Source organism: Giraffa tippelskirchi, chromosome 12, assembly GCF_054371585.1.
Source record: "Giraffa tippelskirchi isolate mGirTip1 chromosome 12, T2T-mGirTip1v1.2.pri, whole genome shotgun sequence".
Lineage (NCBI taxonomy): Eukaryota > Metazoa > Chordata > Mammalia > Artiodactyla > Giraffidae > Giraffa > Giraffa tippelskirchi.
The window spans coordinates 43,774,218-43,796,262 of NC_137286.1; the positions used below are offsets into that span (position 1 = coordinate 43,774,218).

General features: G+C 43.2%; 1 protein-coding gene across 2 annotated transcripts; it reads left to right on the forward strand.

Moving 5' to 3' along the window:
* The first annotated feature begins 13,711 nt into the window (after positions 1-13,711).
* C12H15orf40 (chromosome 12 C15orf40 homolog) lies at positions 13,712-21,945 on the forward strand. 2 transcript variants are annotated; one of them, XM_081546836.1, is made up of 4 exons: positions 13,712-14,488; positions 16,687-16,813; positions 18,904-19,031; positions 20,604-21,945. In XM_081546836.1, the coding sequence occupies exons 1-4, from the start codon at positions 14,441-14,443 to the stop codon at positions 20,697-20,699; spliced, it is 399 nt and encodes a 132-aa protein (XP_081402962.1). In that variant the 5' UTR covers positions 13,712-14,440; the 3' UTR covers positions 20,700-21,945. The 2 variants fall into 2 exon arrangements, with proteins under 2 accessions (XP_081402962.1, XP_081402961.1); XM_081546835.1 differs by having other exon boundaries at positions 13,712-13,852.
* The last annotated feature ends 100 nt before the right edge of the window (positions 21,946-22,045 follow it).

Consider the following 22,045-nt stretch of genomic DNA (forward strand, 5'->3'; position numbering starts at 1 on the left):
AATACTGGAGTAGGTTGCTATGCCTTCGTCCAGGAATCTTCCTGACCCAGGGATCAAACCCACATCTCTTATGTCTCCTGCATTGAGAGGTGGGTTCTTTACCACTAGCACCACCCGGGAAGCCTGTATGACAGTCCCATGCTCTGTGGTGACCTAAATGGGAAGGAAGTCCAAAAAAGAGGGGATATATGTATACATACAGCTGACTCACTTTGCTGTACAGCAGATACTAACAACACTGTAAAGCAACTAGACTCCAATAAAAATTAATTTTAAAAAAGTAAAGGCATTTTCATTACAATTGGGAATAAGTCAGGGATGCCCCAGTACCTCCGTCATGTAAATGGAAGGGCAGAGCAGCCAGACAGAATGCTGGAAAAAAGAATCGAATGATCAACTAAAACTATTGAAATTTCAAAATGGGCTTTTCGGGTTTCCCTGGTGGCCCAGCAGTAAAGAATCTGCCTGCTAACGCAGGAGACATGTGTTCGATCCCTGATCCAGGATGATCTCACATGCCGCAGGGCAACTAAGCCTTTGTGCTTCAGCTATTGAGCCTGTGCTCTAGAGCCCAGAAGCCAAAACTAATGAGCCCACATGCCTCAATTACTAGAGCCCGTGCTCCCCAACAAGGGAAGCCACTGCAGTGAGAAGCCCATGCACCACAACTAGAGAGCAGCCCCTACTCATCCTGATTAGAGAAAAGCTCGAGCAGTAAGACACAGCATAGCCAAAAATAAACAAACAAAATAAAAAGGCTTTTACAAGATCAGTAGAGATTTTTTTTTTATGTACCAACAACAGGTATATAAGATAGAAAAAAATCTATTCCCCATGACTACAAAAACTAAAACATCTTAGAATAAGCTTCCTGTGTCTACAGCTATGAATAAACCCACAGTGCTGTTGACATTTAAGGCTCGAATAAATGGGGAAACATATCTTGAGAGAAAAGACCTGATGTCGTGTACGTAAAATGCCATCACTGTTGGACAGTATGAAGTAGGGCACGAGATGATTTTTCAGCAGACTGACTGCAGGGGCTTGGCCACCTGGATTTCTTTGTTGAGGCAAGAGAAGGAAGGAGCCTCTATTTTTAAACTGTGGATAGAAGTGGGCTGTCCTTGGCCACATCTGTTTGTTTCAGGGGACAATGTGCATGCCACCTGGGGGACAGGAAATGTGTTCACTTCCTCAGCCTGTGAGCTGCACCCCTACCCCAGCTGCCAGGAATGCAAACACCCCATGAGAGGGACTGGACATCTCCCCTTGAAGTGGGCAGGTCTGGCTACCATCCGTAACCTTGATTTGTTTTGTTTTTTTACACAAATGCATTTATTTAATATAAATATATATTTTCATAAGTGAGTATAATATTTTATAACCTGTGTATTTTACTTAACATATTGTATCGTCCATGAAATGGTTATAATAATATCACTTTTAATGACTGCAATACTCATCAAACTATTTTATCCTAATGTACAAATTGCATATTATTGGACATTTAAATAATATGCAGTTTGTACATTACCAAATAAAATTTCTTTATTTCAAACAATGTAATGGTGATATGGACAGCCTTTTTAGGCTATACCTTTGTACATATGGGCCTCCCTGGTGGCTCAGCTGGTAAAGCATCTGCCTCCAATGTGGGAGACCTGGGTTGGATCCCTGGGTTGGGAAGATCCTCTGGAGAAGGGAACAGCTACCCACTCCAGTATTTTGGCCTGGAGAATTCCATGGACTATATAGTCCATGGGGTCACAAAGAGTCAGACATGACTGAGAGACTTTCACTTTCATTTTGTACATATATACCATTGTTTATCTAGTGTACATTCCTAGGTTTGGAATTGCCAGGCCAGTCTTTTGAAAGGTTTTTGATTCCCAGTTGCAAATTAGTTTCCAGAAAGGTTATGCTTTTTAAAAATTAAAATTATTGCCACTTTTATTTTTCTCCTCTGTCATCTTTTTATTGGACTATAATTGCTTTATGATGTGTTAGTTTCTGCTGTACAGCAAAGTGAACATGGGAAGTCTGCTGTAAAATGATGCTTGGTGCTCTTGGTGCATCCTCTGTGGTCACCCGTGTTCTAGGAAACACTGGTCACCTTGCCTCTCTCTGGGAGCAGGTCTCTGAAATGGGCCCATCAGTTTCAGGTTTGGGGATGGGGTGACACAGAAGGATGCTCAGACCCTGCAGGGTCCATCTCAGTGACAGTTTTCCTGCTGTGGGACTGTATGTGGTGTGTGGGCTGCTCTGGGGAAGCGCTGTGGATCTGCCAGCATCTAGTGATGCTGCGGAGACATGGCCACACGTGAGCCATTCAGATCCCCTAGAGGACAGGAAGGAGGTTTCCACTTACCTCCCTTCCCCACTGTCTCCCCAAGAGGCTGAAAGAGAAATTCTGTGAATCAACATGCCTGTTGAGAATTGCCCAGGGACTCTGCATGTTTTGTGGGATAAAACATAGGGTTCTGGATGGTGGGGTTCAGGACCTCCCCGGTTTGGGCCCATGGGATCTTTGCAGTGCCCTTTGGTATCATGACCTGTACCCCTGAAATGGCAGCTACATCCCTTGCACCCTCCTGGGTGCCCCCTTCTCCTGATGGCCGTCCTCCCTCTGGTGCCCCCCTCACCGTCCTGAGGCCCCGCCCCATCAAGCCTGTGAGGCTGGGGCTCATGTCCAGTGATTCTGTGTGGCATTCAGCCTGGACGGTTCCTGGCAAATCCAGTCAGTGGTTTTGTTTGGAGTGAGGAGGAAGCAGAAGCTTGTGTGTGCTGGAAGTTGGAGGCAAGCGGTGGGAAGACTGGAGATGGGCTTCAGGGACAGCAGATTAGATTTGGAAGGGGTAGGGCACCTCCTCTTTGGCTTCATAATATCCTTGGAATGAAAGCTTCTCTTTTTTCTTTTTGAGAACAAATAACCTAATTTTACGACCTGTTGTCTCAGTCACCTGGGCTCCTCAACCCAGGAACCATCTTCACAAAGTCATGAGTATGATGGTCAGCAGGCACATGAAAAGATGCTCAGCATCACTGATTATGAGGGATATGCAAATCAGAACTACAGTGGGGTACCATCTCACATTGGCCAGAGAGGCCATTGTTAGACAGTCTACAAATAATAAATGCTGGAGAGGGTGTGGTAAAAAGGGAACCCTACTACAATGATGCTGAGAATGTCAATTGGTGCCACCACTATGGAGAACAGTATGAAGGTTCCTTAAAATACTACAAATAGAGCTACTATATGATCCAGCAACCCCATTCCTGGGCATATATCCAAAAAAAGATACATGCACCCCAATGTTCAGTGCAGCAGTATTTACAATAGCCAAAACATAAAAACAACCTCAATGTCTAGCCACAGATGAATGAAGAAAGATGATGCGGTACATATATACTATGGAATATTACTCTGTCACAAAAAATGGAAGAATGCCGTTTGCAGCAATATGGATGGACCTAGAGATGATCATATTAAGTTGTTAGGAGCATTTAACAGGAGGCTTCCTGTGTGCTGTTTTCCGTCTTGCATAAATCCTTTGTTCCTTATTAATACTTGAATATTCAAGGGTTAAGAGGAGATGGCAAGCCACTCCCGGGAACAAGGAATGTATACATTTGCTTTTCCATACAGTGAAAAGTAACTATTTATGACCCTCTTCCTTTCTGATATGGAAAGTGATTATTTACAATCCTCTTTTTGAGCCTTATGTTTCCTTGGTGATTTGTAAGAATTTTGATACCTATCTCTGCTGAAAAAGCTATCTTGTAAGACAGTATATATATGCCCACGATATGTTAAATAAACGCCCTTGTTCCATCAGAACATGGGTCCCCGTGTCTTTCTTCATTTCTCTCTCTCTCTTTTACTCTATTTCTCTCCTTCAGGCGAATTTCCAGGCGCACAGAGGCTCGCTGTGTTTACTTACCTGCCTGGGCTTTCAAGACCTCCTCAAGAGGGCGCCCTGAGCCTACGTAAACGGCGCAAATCCTTTGTCTAGGATTTTTATTGGCTTTCTGCGTAAACCAGGGAACATCAGCCTCTTTCCTTTCCTTTCTTATCACGGACTCCATACCACCAGGTTCCAGTCCATTAAAGGACCCCAACATTAAGTGAAGTAAATAAATCAAAAACCAATATCATATAGTATCATCATATCTAAAAAAGATATAAATGAACTTATTTACAAAACAGAAACAGATTTACAGACATAGAAAACAAACCATGGTTACCAAAGGGGATAGGCTGGGGAGAGGAATAAATACGGAGTTTGGTATTAACAGATACACACTACTATATATAAATTAGACAGTCAACAAAGACCTGCAGTACAACACAGGGAACTATATTCAAAAAGGATCTGAAAAAGAATATGTATATATATATATACATATATATATACACATACACACACATAGATGTATATAACTGAAGCACTTTGCTATACACCAGAAACTAACACTGCATCGTAAGTTAACTATATGCCAATCAAATCAAAGAGAGAATTCATGAATGAGCAGGGAGTTGGGGGGAAGTAGCAGGTGTGCTGGGAAGTTGCCAGGGTCCCCTTTTCCTCCTCCAGCCCTAGTGCCCTCCTGTCTCTTTGGCAGGGCATGTGCTGGTGCTGACACTGGAGTCAGCTGAGGCGGGATGTCCTGTCATTTGAATAGACACCAGTTACATCTGGGTATACTCCTCAGGTTGGCTGTTCGGGGCCGGGTTCTGACTCTCCTGTCCCCCTTCCTGGCCGCAGTGGCTGCCTCCTGGTGACAATGGCTGCTTGAGCCCCACCATGGCCCACCAGAAGCATCAGAGTGCTGCGAGCAACCTGCTGGACCACAGGGCAAGACAGGGCCCAGATCCCAAGAGCAAGGATGAGGAGCTGGCCCTGGAGCAGTACGTGCCCACCGGCCTGGAGCTGGCGGCTCTGTGGTCCAAGAGCCTGCGCCCACTGAGCATGGCAGCCCCAACCAAAGCTCCGACAGGGACTCCAGCTCTGACTACCTGAACAATGCCTCGGAGGAGAAGGACTACGATGCAGGTCTGCCTGAAGAGGAGGAGGGCATCACCTACTACATCCGCTACTGTCCCAAGGATGACAGCTACCTGCAGGGCATGGACTGCAAGGGGCAGGGCTACCTAGCCCATGATGCGTGCCACCTGGAGATGGACGAGTGCCAGGAGGCGGTGGAGGAGTGGACGGAGCCAGTGCCAGGGACTCCCCGGAGGTCTGCCTGCCTGCTGCAGCTGGTCGTGGCCCCAGCAGACACGAGGGCAGGCCCAAACACAAGGGCAGGCCCAAGTCGCTGAACCTCCCTCCTGAGGCCAAGCGTCCCGCTGACACCCAGAGGAGCTTCAAGACCAAGACCAGGACCTCGATGGAGAGGCCCAAGTGGCCCCAAGAAGAGGTAGCATTCTGGCTGGCCCTGGGGAAGCAGAGTGAGGGGCCGAGAGCCAAGGCATCTGCGCAGCCCCCAAGTCAGAACGCAATGCAGCTCTCCACACATTCAGTTATGCGTGGACGTCCCGGCCACTCCTTGTTCACCCATCAGATGCTGTAGTAAATTCCGAGGAAATCTTGTTGAGGCTGATTGGCAGCCAGGGCTCCCAGCAGACACCCAGCACCTCAGCAGAGCTTGGGTCCTTCACCTGATTGCTCTGGATCTGCTTGTGTGGGGGTGGTCCCTGAGACTGTCGCCCCTCCCCGGGTGGTTTTGGTCAGTCACAGGGATCTGGTACTGCCGGGAAGTGCAGACAGCTGCAGCCAGTGGTTGGGGCAGCCCAGCGGTGAGGGGCAGCGATCCAAGTACATTTCACAGGGGCGGTTGAATCTGGTGACACTTCTCTGAAAGACCCAGGGCCTTGGTATGATTGGCAATCCACTGTAAATAGCCATTTTACAAATAATTATTTGAAAGTTTGACAGTCTTGGAGAAGAAGTGCATGCTAATGAGGCTAATAGATTTAAGCATAACTGTATTTTCTTTTACTTATAGCAAAATAAGTGTGCATTCTAATAAACACTTTTGAAAAGTTGTCTTTCAAAAAAAAACTTACATGTATATAGAAAGAAGATGCATGTGAAGCAACTTCTATTTGACTAATCCTATGGAAAGTGATAATGAACGGCTGATAATGAACGGCTTTCATTTTTTTTTTAATTGGAGTATAATTGCTTTACAATGTTGTGTTAGTTTCTGCATTTCCCTCTTCCTATGTTACTATAAAGACATTTCTAGACCTTATGTAATTTAATCCATAAATTGTTCAGTTGTATGTGTGTGTTTATTGTATTTTTTACATATTTGTACAAAATCATAATGGCTCCTAAGACAAAGTTAATGGTAATCCTTTATTCAAATATATTCTTCTGTAGTTTTTATAGGGTCTTTCTTTGAATGAAAATGTCAGTAATAGGCACATACTGACTTTGCTTGTTATATCTCCTTTGAGCCTTTTTGTTGTCATTTAGTTGTGTGTGGGGAGGGGGTGGTGTAAGCAGGGGTCTTTTTTTTCATGATATTATTTATCTGGGAAATTCAAAATATCTCACAAATTATACTCATGGATTCCATATAACCTCAAGAAAATTAGTCACTCTGTGCATCAGACTCTACATCTTTAAAATGAGAATAATTAGACATCAATCCAATTAGTAATCATTTATTGTATCCCCATAAGATTAATGACATTATTTAAATATTTTTAAAAATAAAGTTTTAAAGGCATTTTACTGTTACACAGAGCATACAAGTAAACATATTGAAGATGTGCTTGAGGTCAGGTATACATATGAACAACATGAAGTGATACACAAAGATTTGGTTGGGCCAGCTCAAGCTATCCAGTAGTCATGTACAGATATGAGAAATGGACCAGAAGGAAGGCTGAGCACCAAAGGTGATCACTATGCTTTCAGAGTGTGGTGCTGGAGAAGACTCTTGAGAGTTCCTTGGACAGCAAGGAGATCAAACCTATCAATCCTAAAAGAAATCAACGTTGAATATTCATTGGAAAGACTGAGACTGAAGCTGAAGCTCCAATACTTTGTCCACCTGATGCAAAGAGCTGACATTGGAAAAGACCCTGATGCTGGGAAAGATTGAAGGCAGGAGGAGAAGGGGGAGACAGAGGATGAGATGGTTGGATGGCATCACTGACTCAATGGACATGAGTTTGAGCAAACTCCAGGAGATAGTGAAGTACAGAGAAGCCTGGCATGCTGCAGTCCATGGTGTTGCAAAGAGTCGGACACGAATGAGCAACTGAACAACAAGCTCATGTTATATTTTGTCATCAGCATTTGGAAAAATGTTTGCTTTAAATACAGGTTTTTTTCTTTTTTTAATTGGAATGTAATTGCTTTACAATGCTGTGTTAATCTCTGCTGTACAACAATGCGAATCAGCTGTATGCATATGTATATGCCCTCCCTCTTGAGCCTCACTCTCACCTTCCACACCCATCCCACCCCTCTAGATCATCACAGAGCACCAAACTGAGCTCCTTTTATACAGCAGCTTCGCACTAGCTATTTATTTTACACGATAGTGTATATATGTCAATGCTACTCTCTCAATTTGTCCCACTCTCCCCTCCCCCAACTGTGTCCACAAGCCCGTTCTCTACATCTGGGCCTCTGTTCCTGCCTTGAAAAGGTCTTAAAATATTCTTTGTATCATTGATGTTACTAGGTTTCTCTATTACGTGTGTTGGTACTGGTTTATCTTTATCCTGCTTCATTCTCAAGTACACTTTTGATTTGAGAACTCATCTCTCCTTCAATTAGGTAGAATTATCAGATATCCCTTCAAATATTTCTACTCTTACTCCAGCTGGTCTCTTTTTCTTTAGCTCAGATTTGTTAGAATGTCTGAAGCTGTCCTCCATATCTCTTAGTTTCACTCTAGAATAATTATATCTGTCTCTGCCAGTCCCTGCTGTGTCCATGTGGCCTCAGATGCCAGTGGAACGGTGTCCACAAACTTGCACCAAACTCTTTTGTTCAACAGAAACACCAGGGAAGCATGGTTTATCACCAAACCATTGAGAAGAGCCCACTTCCCTTCTTTTTTTTTTTTTTAAATAAATTTATTTATTTTAGTTGGGGGCTAATTACTTTACAATATTGTAGTAGTTTTTGCCATACACTGACATGAATCAGCCATAGGTTTACATGTGTTCCCCTTCCTGGACCCCCCACCCACCTCCCTCCCCATCCCATCCCTCTGGGTCATCCCATTGTCCCGGCCCTGAGCATTTGTCTCATGCATGGAACATGGAATGGTGTTCTGTTTCACATATGATAATATACATGTTTCAGTGCTATTCTCCCAGAACGTCCCACCCTCACCTTCTCCCTCAGAGTCCATAAGACTGTTCTATGCATCTGTGTCTCTTATTCTGTCTCGCATATAGGGTTATCATTACCATCTTTCAAATTCCATATATATACATTAGTATACTGTATTGGTGTTTTTCTGTGAATCAACCACTTCTCTTCTTAGAGTCCAAATGTTTATTACTACGGGAAGGGTTAGGTCACCTTTTGTATTTCTGTAAAATAATTATTTAGGATACTATGTAGGAGGTTAAAAGTTGTTGACCTCTATGTACTGACATGGGAAAACTGCTAAGACATCTTAAATAAAAAAGCAAATACAAGTAATGCATACAGTCGACATCATGTGCACCTATACACACACACAATGTATGTGTATGTGTATATACACATATGTGGAGGAGGGCATGGCAACCCACTCTAGTACTCTTGCCTGGAGAATCCCATGGACTGAGGAGCCTTCCAGGCTACAGTCCATAGGGTCACAAAGAGTTGGACACGTGTGAAGTGACTTAGCATGCATATATATATGCATATATAAACTTTAATTGATATGCCTATTAGTCAGACTGCAACGTTTAGAGCCAGCCATCGCCGGAGAATTGATGTTTTCAAATTGTGGTGCTGGAGAAGACTCTTGAGAGTCCATTGGACTAAAAGGAGATCAAACCAGTCAATCTTAAAGGAAATCAACCCTGAATATTCACTGGAATGACTGATGCTGAAGCTGAAGTTCCAACACTTTGGCCACCCAATGTCAAGAGCTGACTTGCTGAAAAAGATCCTGATGCTGGTAAAGATTGAAGGCAGGAGGAGTAGGGACAACAAAGGATAAGATGGTTGGATGGCATCATTGACTCAATGGACATGAGTTTGAGCAAACTCTGGGAGACAGTGAAGGACAGGGAAGTCTGGCATGTTACAGTCCATGGGGTCACAATGAGTTGGATACTACTGAGTGACTAAGCACAGAACAGCACAAACCCACCCTCATGCTCAGTAACTCCCTGGAAATGCTCACAGTTCCCTGGTCGGGAACTAAGATCCCACATGCCACACTGCACGGCCAAAATAAAAGTAATAACCAGACAGTTTGGCAGATGGGCGGTTTGGAGATCAGGGAAGCACTCGTATTTCTTAAGTACCTTCTATAAACTGTGCTAAGAGCTGCTTATCTGTTATCTCATTTTGATCTCTTGGCCATTTATATGGCAGGCCTCATCTCCCTCTTATAAATGAGGAACCCAAGGCTCTTAGGAAAAATAATTTGTGAAGAATCATCAATAGTGTTGCCACAAGAACATTCTGTGAAGTGGAGAAGACATCATTTAGGCCCTAAGGAGAAATGTTCACTAATGGAGAAAAATCTTAAGCATGTGGTTCCTCACCTAGGAAAATTTAGCAACCTCCTTTTTGGTCGCTGGAAGTACTAAGTTTATTTTTGTGATGGTTAAAGAATGGTTCTGCCCAAAGGCAGAGGAGTTAGACACATGAGTTCGCAAAGTTTCTTCTAAGTCTTACGATACTATAATTTGGTGTTTTTATGATCTCAGATGTGTTCTTGTTTATTTCCTTTTCTCAGGGTGGATAATATTAATGTAGCTGTGATGGATTTGAAAGAAAAGATTTGTATTCTAAGTGAAGAGGCCAAAATAGGAGCACATAGAAAACCAGTGATCTTTCTCCATCCTAGTGACTGTGGTGGAGTCCTTGTGGAATTGGAGCAAGCCTGATGAATAATTCACAAGAAACTGATTGCCCTGAAAAAGCCTTATCACAGTGTGCTTTGACACTGAGTCCTTCACTGCTCTGTCACTTAGAAGTCAGAACTAAATTACGGAAAGGGATTTTTAAAATTTTGTGTGTATATATATATACATATATATACACACAAAATATTTGCTGATTACTTTGGATTTTTCCCTGATTTGGAGAAAACTTTGATTACTGAACACTTATGGAATATTATTAAAATCATATTCATAGAAACAAATTATTCCTGTTCTGAAATGGGGTGATTGAGCACAGTGTGTCTGCTGTGTGGAAGGGGGTGCAGGATGGAGGCACAGAGGACACCTGACAGCTGCATGGCCACGTGTCTGGGACCAGGGCTTCCTAAGGATGTTATGGAGAGTTTTTTAGAGCAAACTGTTTAAGGATAAGGAGTCTTTACCTCAGAATTTTGTTCTTCTTCAACAGTGCATGTGCAAAATTTCCTTATTTTGGGAGCTAGTGCAGGATTATGAACAAGATGTTTTATGGCGAACTTGGTGCCTAATCTAGTGGGTGCATAGATAGGTAATTTTTTTTAAGTCGGTAGCCACAGAAAATTGGAAATATCAAAGAAACATTTCATTCAAAGATGGGCACAATAAAGGACAGAACTGGTAATGACCTAATAGAAGCAGAAGAGATCAAGAAGAGATGGAAAGAATACACTGAAGAACTGTACAAAAAAAGATCTTAATGATCTGGATAACCACAATGGTGTAGTCTCTCACTCAGAGTCAGGCATCCTGGAGTGTGAAGTCAAGTGGGCCTTAGGAAACAATGCTGCCAGTAAGGCTGAGTGCTGAGGAATTGATGCTTTCAAACTGTAGTGCTGGAGAAGACTCTTGAGAGTTCCTTGACTGCAAGGTGATCCAACCAATCCATCCTAAAGAGCTGACTCATAGAAAAGACCTTGATGCTGGGAAAAACTGAAGGGAAAAGGAGAAGGAGACGTCAGTGGAAGAGATGGCTAGATAGCATCACCGACTCAGTGGACGTGAATCTGAGCAAACTTTGGGAGATAGTGAAGGACAGAGATGCCTGGCATGCTACAGTTCACGGAGTTGCAAAGAGTTGAACACATCTTAGCAACTGAACAACATGGTACTCATAAGCAAAACTTTTAAGGTCACTGTAGCTGGGAATAGCCACAAGGCTGCTGGATTTTCTAATGCCCAACTGTGGTTACCCTGGAAATGAAAGCTTTATGAGCGTTTTCATTCAGGACTGTAATTTAATGTGAAATGTACCTGAACAAATATCCAAAAGCTTGTGTGTTCTTCCCTAGCTTTCTTTTTTAAATTAATCTTTATTCTATATTGTAGTAACAGTGATATACAACGTGTTTTGAGTGGCAGGTGAACTGAATGTGTTTTGAGTTTTACATATATATATATATATATGTATTCATATTTGCATTTTTCCCCATGGAGTTCATTACAGTGTGTTCACAGAAATCCTTTGTTATACCTAGGTCTTTGATGATTACCTTTTTTACATGGAATGATTATATTTGCTTTCTCTAACCTTCTATTTTATCCATTTCCACTTGCTTTCTCCTTAATAATCAGAAGATTGTTTTCTAGGTCTCTGAGTCTTCATGTTTCTCAGTGAATAAGTTAGTGTATGTTTATCAATTCCAGCTATAAATGATATCTAAAGCTATATATCTTTTTCTAATTTTGATTTTCTTCACGTTGTTTCATCATCCTTAGCTTTATCAATGTTCCTGAAAATCACATTATGTCATTTTCTTCTGGCAGAGTCATGCTCCATTGTGTACACAGGTCTCTTTTTCCTTATCCATTTATCTCCCCATAAACAATATGTTTATTTCCATTTTTTGGCTATTGTAAAGTGTAGTCCAGTGCATGCTTGGTTGCACATGTATTTCAAAATGTTTTCTTCTCAAATATTCCTTGGAGTGGTTCTGCAAGATCTTCTAGTAGCTTTATTTTTATTTAGGTGTGTTAGTCGCTCAGTCGTCTCCGACTCTTTGTGACCCCATGGATTGTAGCCTGCCAGACTCCTCTGTCCGTGGGATATTCCTGACCCAAGGATCGAACCCACTTCTCCCGTCTCTCCTGCATTGGCAGGCGGATTCTTTATCACTAGTGCCACTTGGGAAGCTCTTTTTGTTTATGGACATGATGCAATTCAACTTACTTAAACATCTACAGTGAAAACAAGTGCTGCCATCTGCCGCTTCACCAGTTTTTTTGCAGTCTTGGGCTTTTCTCCCCTGTTTGCTCTCAGCAGGTGAGAGAAAGAGAACTACTCTTGTTATTTTCTCTGATAGAGTGTAAGGAACGTCACGCTATCATTTCCTATTAAAAGAGCTGCCTGAGTGACTCCCACGCACCAGGCTCTGCACTGAACGCTTGACACACATTCTCATTTGCCTCTCACGACATCATATGAGCAAAGTACTATTATAAGACCCATTTCACAGGCCAAGAAATTCATGTTTTAAAAGTGATGAGAAGTAAGTGGTGGGAAGCGGAATTTAAACCCAGGTCTATCTCTCAAGCCATAAAGTTGGGAAAATATTTTGCTGGGTCCCAAAATAACATGTCACCATTTTCAAACTTCACAATAAGACCCTGAAAGATACTTGGCCAGTCTGTATTTACTGCAAAATATGAGAATTTTCTATTTTTTTAAAAGTGTAATTACTCCAGTATCTATCCAACAAATTTTTATAATTTGAGTTATCAAATGTTCCTTCTTTTAGGCCCATGTAAGTAGTACTTTTAATTTGCAAGAAAAAACTTTATTTGGACATAGACAACCTTATAGGATATTAAAGAGCCAGATATTCAAATGCAGTATGTTTTAGACAAATCTTTTCCCTTTCACGTCCTATCTGCTCCAAACCATCTCCTTTTTGCTTCCCTGTTCCAGTCATCGAGATTCAAAACCTGAAAACCGTCCCTTGAACTAGACAACGCATCATTCCTAAGACAGCATGGTGCTATAGTATCCCGGCTCCAAAAGCTACACGGCTTATTACTCTTGCCTAGTTTGTACACTTGAAAAATCCATTTTCCATCTTCTCCGTTGGCAAAAGCTAAGACAACATTGAGTTTTTAAATTCAACTTTACTAAAACCTGAAAGAAATTAAAGAGAAAATAGGAACCAGTATAAACATTTATAATGGGTTTTCATCCATTTGGATCATAGACCACCCCCACTTTTTTAAAAATTATTTTAACCGTTCGCAGTATCTCTTCATGGCTTCCCAGGAGGTACAGTGGTAAATAATCTGCCTGCCAATACAGGAGATCCAAGAGTCCTGGGTGGGGAAGATCCCCTGGAAGATGAAATGGTAACCCACTCCATTCTTGCCTAGAAAACTGCGTGTACTGTGGAGCCTGGCGGGCTACAGTCCGTGGGGTCTCGGAAGAGTCGGACACGACTTAACGACTGAGCATGCATGCACTAGTTCTTCAGCTCTTTCCAGGAAGGAGCCTTGCTCCCGCCAGCCGGAAGGCGTCGCCCTCGTGCCCGAGCGGAGGCTCAGGCCAACGGGACCGCTCCCCGCTGCTGCGTGCGCAGGCGCAGAGGGCTCTTCCGACGCCAGGCCGCTCTCCGCGGCGCTTCCGTGGCCGGCATGCAGCTGTTAGCCTGCGGGTTGAGGCTGCTCGAAGCTGGATCTGCTTCTCGGGCTGTCACCCGGCTCCCTTTGGGCGCCGACATGCCTAAGAAAGCTGGTGCGACGAACAAGGCCAGTGGCAATTCCCGTGGCCGCGGGAGGGTGGGCCGCAGGAATGCTGGTTGAGGAGCGCGGGAGAGAAGCGGGACCCGCGGGTGGGTAGAAGCTCCGCTAACCGCTTGTTGTCTCCGAGTCCCAGGTCTCCTTCTCCCCACCCAACTCGGCTGCGCCGCCCGCCAGCCGGGGAGGTCGAGCACCTGGGCCGGCGTCGCGCGTTCCTCTCCCCGAGCGGTGACAGCCGTCCCTCCGGCCTCGCTCCCGCACTCGCAGGCTCGCGCTTCGTGTTCCGGCAGCGCGGTGTGGCCTGTACTTCCCTGGGAGGCTCTCGCCAGCGTTCAGTCCCCTTCCCTTCCTCGACTGTCTTCCCACCCCTCCGTCGGGAACGCACCACTCCCATTTCCTTTCCACCGTCACTACAGGGCCGACTCCGGTTGGTTTCTAAGACTCGGCTCTAAATTTGCTTCCTGCTGGGAGCTTTCCTGGCGTCCCGAGTCCGAACTGCCTCCTCCTTCGCTACGCGGTGATGCCCCGTGGATGTGAGGTCGGTGCTCCTAGCACAGTGTACCAGTCCGCAGTCCGAGCTCCTTGAGGGCAAGGGCCATGTGTCCTTATTCATCTTTGCGCATCCTTTGCCTCCACACCCCCCTGGTGCGCAGTTTATGTTTGTTGAGTGGAAAGTTCCTAGTTCAGCTTCTGGCACATAGTAGTTCTTTAAATCAGCTTCCGGGGTGGCTCAGCGGCAACGAGTCCGCCTGCCAGTGCAGGAGACAGAGATCCGATCCCTGGGTCGGGAAGATCCCCCTTGGAGGAGGAAGTGGCAACCCACTCCAGTATTCTTGCCTGGGAAATCCTATGAACAGAGGAGCCTGGTGGGCTCATGGGGTCGGAAAAAGTCAGACACGACTTAACGGCTAAATAACAATAAGTCCTTTAAATCCCACTGTTGTTCCTTTTTTCCCCACCGCCCCGCCCTCCCACCCCCACACACATAAACACTTCCAGCAAGGTTGTTCAGTTCAGTCGCTCAGTGGTGTCCGACTCTTTGTGACCCTATGAACCGCAGCACGCCAGGCCTCCCTGTCCATCACTAACTCCCGGAGTACACCCAAACCCATGTCCATTGAATCAGTGATGCCATCCAACCATCTCATCTTCTGTCGTCCCCTTCTCCTCCTGTCCTCAATCTTTCCCAGCATCAGGGTCTTTTCCAGTGAGTCAGCTCTTCACATCAGGTAGCCAAAGTATTGGAGTTTCAGGTTCAGCATCAGTCCTTCCAGTGAATATTCAGGACTGATTGCCTTTAGGATAGACTGGTTGGATCTCCTTGCAGTCCAAGGGACTCTCAAGAGTCTTCTCCAACACCACAGTTCAAAAGCATCAATTCTTTGGCGCTCAGCTTTCTTTATAGTCCAACTCTCACATCTATACATGACCACTGGAAAAACCATAGCCTTGACTAGATGGACCTTTGCCGGCAAAGTAATGTCTCTGCTTTTTAATATGCTGTCTTGGTTGGTCATAACTTTCCTTCCAAGCAATAAGCGTCTTTTAATTTCATGGCTGCAGTCACCATCTGCAGTGATTTTGGAGCCCAGAAAAATAAAGTCAGCCACTGTTTCCCCATCTATTGGCCATGAAGTGATGGGACTGGATGCTGTGATCTTAGTTTTCTGAATGTTAAGCTTTAAGCCAACTTTTTCACTCTCCTCTTTCACTTTCCTCAAGAGGCTCTTTAGTTCTTCTTCACTTTCTGCCATAAGGGTGGTGTCATCTGCATATCTGAGGTTATTGATGTTTCTCCCAGCAATCTTGATCCTAGCTTTTGCTTCCTCCAGCCCAGCATTTCTCATGACGTACTCTGCATATAAGTTAAATAAGCAGGGTGACAATATACAGCCTTGATGGACTCCTTTTCCTATTTGGTATCAGTCTGTTGTTCTGTGTTGCTGCAACAGTTCTAACTGTTGCTTCCTGACCTGCATACAGGTTTCTCAAGAGGCAGGTCAGGTGGTCTGGTATTCCCATCTCTTTCAGGATTTTCCACAGTTTATTGTGATCCACACAGTCAAAGGCTTTGGCATAGTCAATAAAGCAGAAATAGATGTTTTTCTGGAACTCTCTTGCTTTTTCTATCAGATGTTGGCAATTTGATCTCTGGTTCCTCTGCCTTTTCTAAAACCAGCTTGAACATCTGGAAGTTCATGGTTCACGTATTGCTGAAGCCTGGCTTGGAGAATTTTAAGCATTACTTTACTAGCGTGTGAGATGAGTGCAATTGTGCGGTAGTTTGAGCATTCTTTGGCATTGCCTTTCCTTGGGATTGAAATGAAAACTGACCTTTTCCAGTCCTGTGGCCACTGCTGAGTTTTCCAAATTTGCTGGCATATTGACTGCAGCACTTTCACAGCATCATCTTTCAGGATTTCAAATAGCTCAACTGGAATTCCATCACCTCCACTAGCTTTGCTCATAGTGATGCTTCCTAAGGCCCATTTGACTTCACATTCCATGATGTTCACAAACCTCTAACTTGTGCTGTTTGAAATACAAAGATAAATAATGAATAGTTGCTACCCCCAAGGAATGGGAAATGCAAAGGAACCGGCTCTAAGGTTTACCAAGGCAGGAAAAAAACAGTGGGGTTGGTGGGGAGGCTTTGTGGAAGCATTGATTTGAGCCATGAAAGATGTCGGAAGACCATTCTAGATGACCAGAAATCCCTGGACATGACTAATCAGCCTAATTTGCGTTGGTTAAGGGTGAAAAGGAATCCTGGAAGGATCAAATGCGTGGGAAGGTATTTTGTAAACTGTGAAGCTGTAGTGTGGTTGTTCTTGTCGTTTTAGGGTAAAAGCCAGAGCAAGGAACCAGAGAGACCACTTCCTTCCTTAGGTCCTGTGGCAGTTGATCCTAAAGGCGGTGTCACCATAGCCATCCATGCCAAACCTGGTTCCAAACAAAATGCTGTGACAGGTATACTTGGACCCTGGGGTAGGGATCTTGTATGAATCAGTTGTCCCCTGCTCCATCCTTCTTTTGCCTTAGTTTGCTGAAAATTTATCCCATATAGTCAAGTGTATTTTTCATGTCTGCAGTTAGAGGCTTCTCCATTTTTTAAATTCTGAATTCTAATTTAAAGGTATAATCTAGTGCCTAAAGCTGAATACGTATACCATATTTAAAGCATACCAAGTTAGATGAAAAACCACTGAACACTGTCCTTTTTAATATTTTATTAACCAATATTGTGGTGATCAGTTCAAAATACAAATATTGAATCATTATGTTGTATACCTGTTCTATGTCAATCATACCTCAGTTTTTAAAAAGGTATTTTAGAAAGAACTTATACAGAAACGTATGTAGCCTAGATGATTCTTAGTTTGTCCTATTCCGAAAGTAGAAATGTTCAGAGAAAGATGTTTCAGTTATCTTTAATGACCATTGGTCCAAAGAGGGAGAGAACCTGATGATCAACACTTGTGTGAACTTGTTTTCAGTCAAAGCTATACAAAATATTTCTGAGCCCAGTTCTTTCATCTGTCAGATGAGATAGTTGGCCTGTTAGAAGCTTTTAAGCTATTCCCTGGACCCCAAAAGTTGCCTCATGGATCTCTGTGGTGGGCACAGGGGAGGTAAGCAGGGAGGACTCCTGAGGAACTGTTGACGTTTGCTTTAAATGTTAGAATTTTAGGGGAAATTTGGTGGAGGTGGGGGATTCTGAATGGGGTAAAAAGTTTGAAAAGCATTGATCTGAGTATTCTTGAGGGTCTTTGTCACCCACTAAAGCTCTGCATTCCAATTTTTAAAATATTTTGAAAACAAGACCTCAGAATTGGGGTGCTGGGCCTGGTTTGTGCTGATGGCTATGTTAGCAGAGCTGTGTGTTGGCTGTACCCTCCTTGGCCAGCATTTTCTAAGTAGTCGCTGTGGACAGTGTCTCTACTTACTGTTGGATACCATGTTTCATCAGATATAATTGGCCATCAACTGTAAGGTACACAGGTACTTTATGTACAAGTAAGATAAACAAAATCCACATCAACTAAACATTTTCTTTCCCATCTGTCATAAGATACACCTGGATTTCAAAGATACTAAAATGTAAAAAACTGCATCATAAAATCAGCGACAGGATAGGAGAAGGGTTGTTCTATCATCTCATTCTTGTGGACTCTGTGGCCATGTTTACACAGGCTAGATGTATGAGTGTGGAAATGCCCAGGTAACCCCAAATGTATGACCAGCTCAAGCTCATTGCAAACTGCTTTGAATATATACTCCTCTCAGAAATGACATGGAGGACTGCAGGCAGGTTGCTCTTTATGAAGGCTGTATTCATGAGGAAGCCTGAACCACTTCAGAAAGCAGTGTTCATTGTCCCTGGATTTCAAAGCATGAATTCAAATTTATTTTTGAATCACAACATCACTTTCTAGCCATGTGACCCTGAACACATTACTTTTCGGCTCCAGTTTCCTCATGTGTAAAATGGAGATGATAAACTATAGGAATAAACAAGCTATTATTTGTAAAGCCCTTAAAATATGTTTGTGTGCCCTTAAACTTGGTGTAAGTGCTATGTAGCTGTTAACTAAATAAATACATTTTAAAAACATTAGAGAGGCATTTCACTGAGGTGAATCTAATGCAGTGCTGCCACTTCCCTGATGAGGAAACTCTGAACAGCCCTGTACAGTCTGTGAGCTACCTCATTCACTCACTTCCTCAGTGACTGCTGGGCTAAAAGCCCAGCTCCCCTTACTCCTTGCCTGGGGTTCTTCCTATCAGACCAGGCGTATTTTCCAGCTTCTAATTCCAGATTATTGCCCAGGACTCTGTGGGCCCACCTTGGTCAGCAGGTGAAAACCAATTTTCTTCTCTGGGTTTCTGTAATGGTAGTGGCATGTTTATGTTCTCTTAACTGTGATGAGCTTCACCATTCTTCATTCATCAGTTATTCACTGAATACCTTCTGTATGCCAGACAAATGCAAATGCTTTTACAAAATATCCCCACTTCATGAAGAAAAGGAACTCTAAGAGGATCTGTTCTCATTCCAGATGTGACAACCGAGGCTGTGAGTGTAGCCATCGCAGCGCCTCCAACAGAGGGAGAGGCTAATGCGGAGCTGTGTCGCTATCTTTCCAAAGTCTTAGAACTCAGGAAGAGTGATGTGGTTTTGGATAAGGTAGGCCTCTCTTTCTCTCTCTCAACATCTTTGAGTACCACATCAGTTATTACTTTTAAAACACCAATTTTTTTCTTTTCAAAATAATTGAAAAACCAGTTGTTTTTAACTCTCGTGTGCATTTAATCACCAAAAATCTATAATTCTTCCTAGTCCCCTTCCTCCCAAATGCCTTAGTCCTTCTGAGTTCATGCCTGTACCTGCTCTGTCAGATTAAACTTGCTTGTCTCTTCCCTCAACTCATCACCTTAGTAGAAACGTCTAAAATGGTTCCTGTTGTTTGTAATCTCCATTAATGAGTCCATCAAGCACATCTGGTCCAGCATGTTCTCGCTCAATGGGAGACGCTCATTAAAGAGATGGCTCATACTAAGTCACTGATACCATGGGTCTGCACTGCTGCTACTGCTAAGTCACTTCAGTCGTGTCCGACCCTGTGCGACCCCATAGACGGCAGCCCACCAGGCTCCGCCATCCCTGGGATTCTCCAGGCAAGAATACTGGAGTGGGTTGCCATTTCCCTCTCCAGTGCATGAAAGGGAAAGTGAAAGTGAAGTCGCTCAGTCGTGTCCGACTCTTAGCGACCCCATGGACTGTAGCCTACCAGGCTCCTCTGTCCATGGGATTTTCCAGGCAAGAGTACTGGAGTGGGGTGCCATTGCACTAGAGGTGATCAAAATCACCTAGGAATGATTTCTAAAACATAGGTTCCTGGGCATTACCCCAGACTTACTCAAACAGAATCTGCAGGAGTAAGACTCACCCAAACTTATGTTTCTTACAGCTCTACTTGTTTTCAAGTGGTATATTCTGTAGCTCCCATCCTGGATCCAGTGGGCACTGAGTCATTGATTAGTAGGCTGCCCCTAAGCATCCATATGATCAGGCCATGCCCCTCCGCATCTCCTCCACAGCAGGTCGTTTCTGATTTTCTACCAGCGTGCATGCTCTGACATCTGCCTAAAAGCCCTCCCCACGCTTCCACCTGTGCAGCTTCTACCCATCTAGATAAATACCTGCTCAGAATTTACTTTCTTTAAAGGATGTTTCTAAACAAATCCTTCTTATGGTTGTCTTAATTGGTTGTGGGATCATAGCACTTGGATATGTGGTCACTTTTTGTTTGGAATTTTTCAGAAATGTGTAACAGTATAGAGAATAGCAGTTCTATATTTAGAATTATTTTTAATCAAAGTTTATATTAAATTGCAATATTTGTTTTGTAATTTAAAAAATAATTTAAACAAAAGTATTACTTGAAACCAGAATATTGTACATCCAGATTCCATACTCATTTTAAAAATGCCTAATTTTTATTACTACAGAAATTGATGTATGAAGGTAAAACCTCTGGGGAATTGTAAAGAAAAAAAGTACTGAGCCAGAATCTGTCTTTGGATAGACTAGAAACGGCTAGGAGAAAACGGCACTAAGCTACCAGGAAAACTAGTCCACCTGTGACAGCCCCACAAGGACACAGTGGTGTATCCTCAGCAACTGAAGTCTGCTGTCACTAATAGCATTAGAAAGTTTAGTGTGTTGTCGTGACACCAGTTTTTCCTTTTGGTCCAGGGTGGGAAATCTCGTGAAAAAGTGGTGAAGCTTTTGGCATCCACACGTCCGGAAGAGATCTTGGAGAAATTGAAAAAGCAAGTTGAAAAGAAATAAAAGCAAGAAACGAAAAGTACGTCCTTGAGCAACTTTTTTTATTGCTAATGATGGACTGTTAAAACACACTTAAATACACAGAATGTGGAAATACATTTAATAAGAACAGGACTCAAAAAAGAAGTATGAAGATTAAAAGTACTGGACATGGAACTTAGGTTCTCAAATCCCTTATCCCAAACAGCTCGGGACATGTTACTCTGTTTTCACAGAATTACACAGTACAGAGTTGGAAAGGATATTTAGGATGACCTGATTCAGCCCCATTCATTTTGTGATGAGGCTTCTGACTTCAGAAGTTGAGAGTATTCAGGATCACTTGGTGCAAGATGGCAACCAGAACTTAGATCCTTTGGCTTCTAGCTGAATGCAGTTTATCCTGGTTGTAAATTAAAATGCTAATATTTCCACAGCAATTTCTGGAATTCTGGGGACTACCTTCTAATCCAATTTAAATGTGACAGAGGAAAGCTGTCACACTGCTTCATAGTGTCACTTTATATTTTAATATGCTTATGTAAATGGCTTCCCTGGTATCTCAGCTGGTAGAGAATCCACCTACAATGCAGCAGACCTTGGTTCAATTCCTGGGTCAGGAAAATCCACCGGAGAAGGGATAGGCTACCCACTCCAGTATTCTTGGGATTCCCTGGTGGCTCAGCTGGTAAAGAATCTGCTTGTAATGCGGGAGACCTGGGTTTGATCCCTGGGTTGGGAAGATACCCTGAGAAGGCAACAGCTACCCACTCCAGTATTCTGGCCTAGAGAATTCCATGGATTGTGTAGTCCTTGGGGTCACAAAGAGTCAAACACAATTGAGCGACTTCACTTTTATGTAAATGCAACATTTTTTTGTCTTTTGAAAATTCTATTGAGCATTTTGTTAAAAAGTAAGAACAATCAAGACTTGCAATTTAGAGAGTTCTCTGGCAGTCCAGTGGTTAGGACTCAGCACTTTCACTGCCACGGCCCAGGCTCAATCCCTGGTCAGGAAACTCGGATCTCATGAGGGGAACACTACCAAGCAAAAAAACAAAGATTTGTAATTTCATGTTAATTTTCCTCCTTGGATGGTAACTCCAGTCATCAAATCTGGTAGTTCTTATGAATCTCCTAAGATCTTCAAAAGAAGACAGAAGATCTGGAAACTGTTTTCAGTACTTGTGAAAGCCTGTCAGAAGTCCTATCTATATTGAGGCTTCAAAAACTAATAATAAATATCTTGTTTTTAAATGTTCAATACAAACTATAGTAATTATTTAAGGTAATTAAATAATTACTTCCTTTGCTGATGGAAGAGTTGATTTGCAGTTGTCTGCTTTGTCTAATAAATACATGAGAAAAAT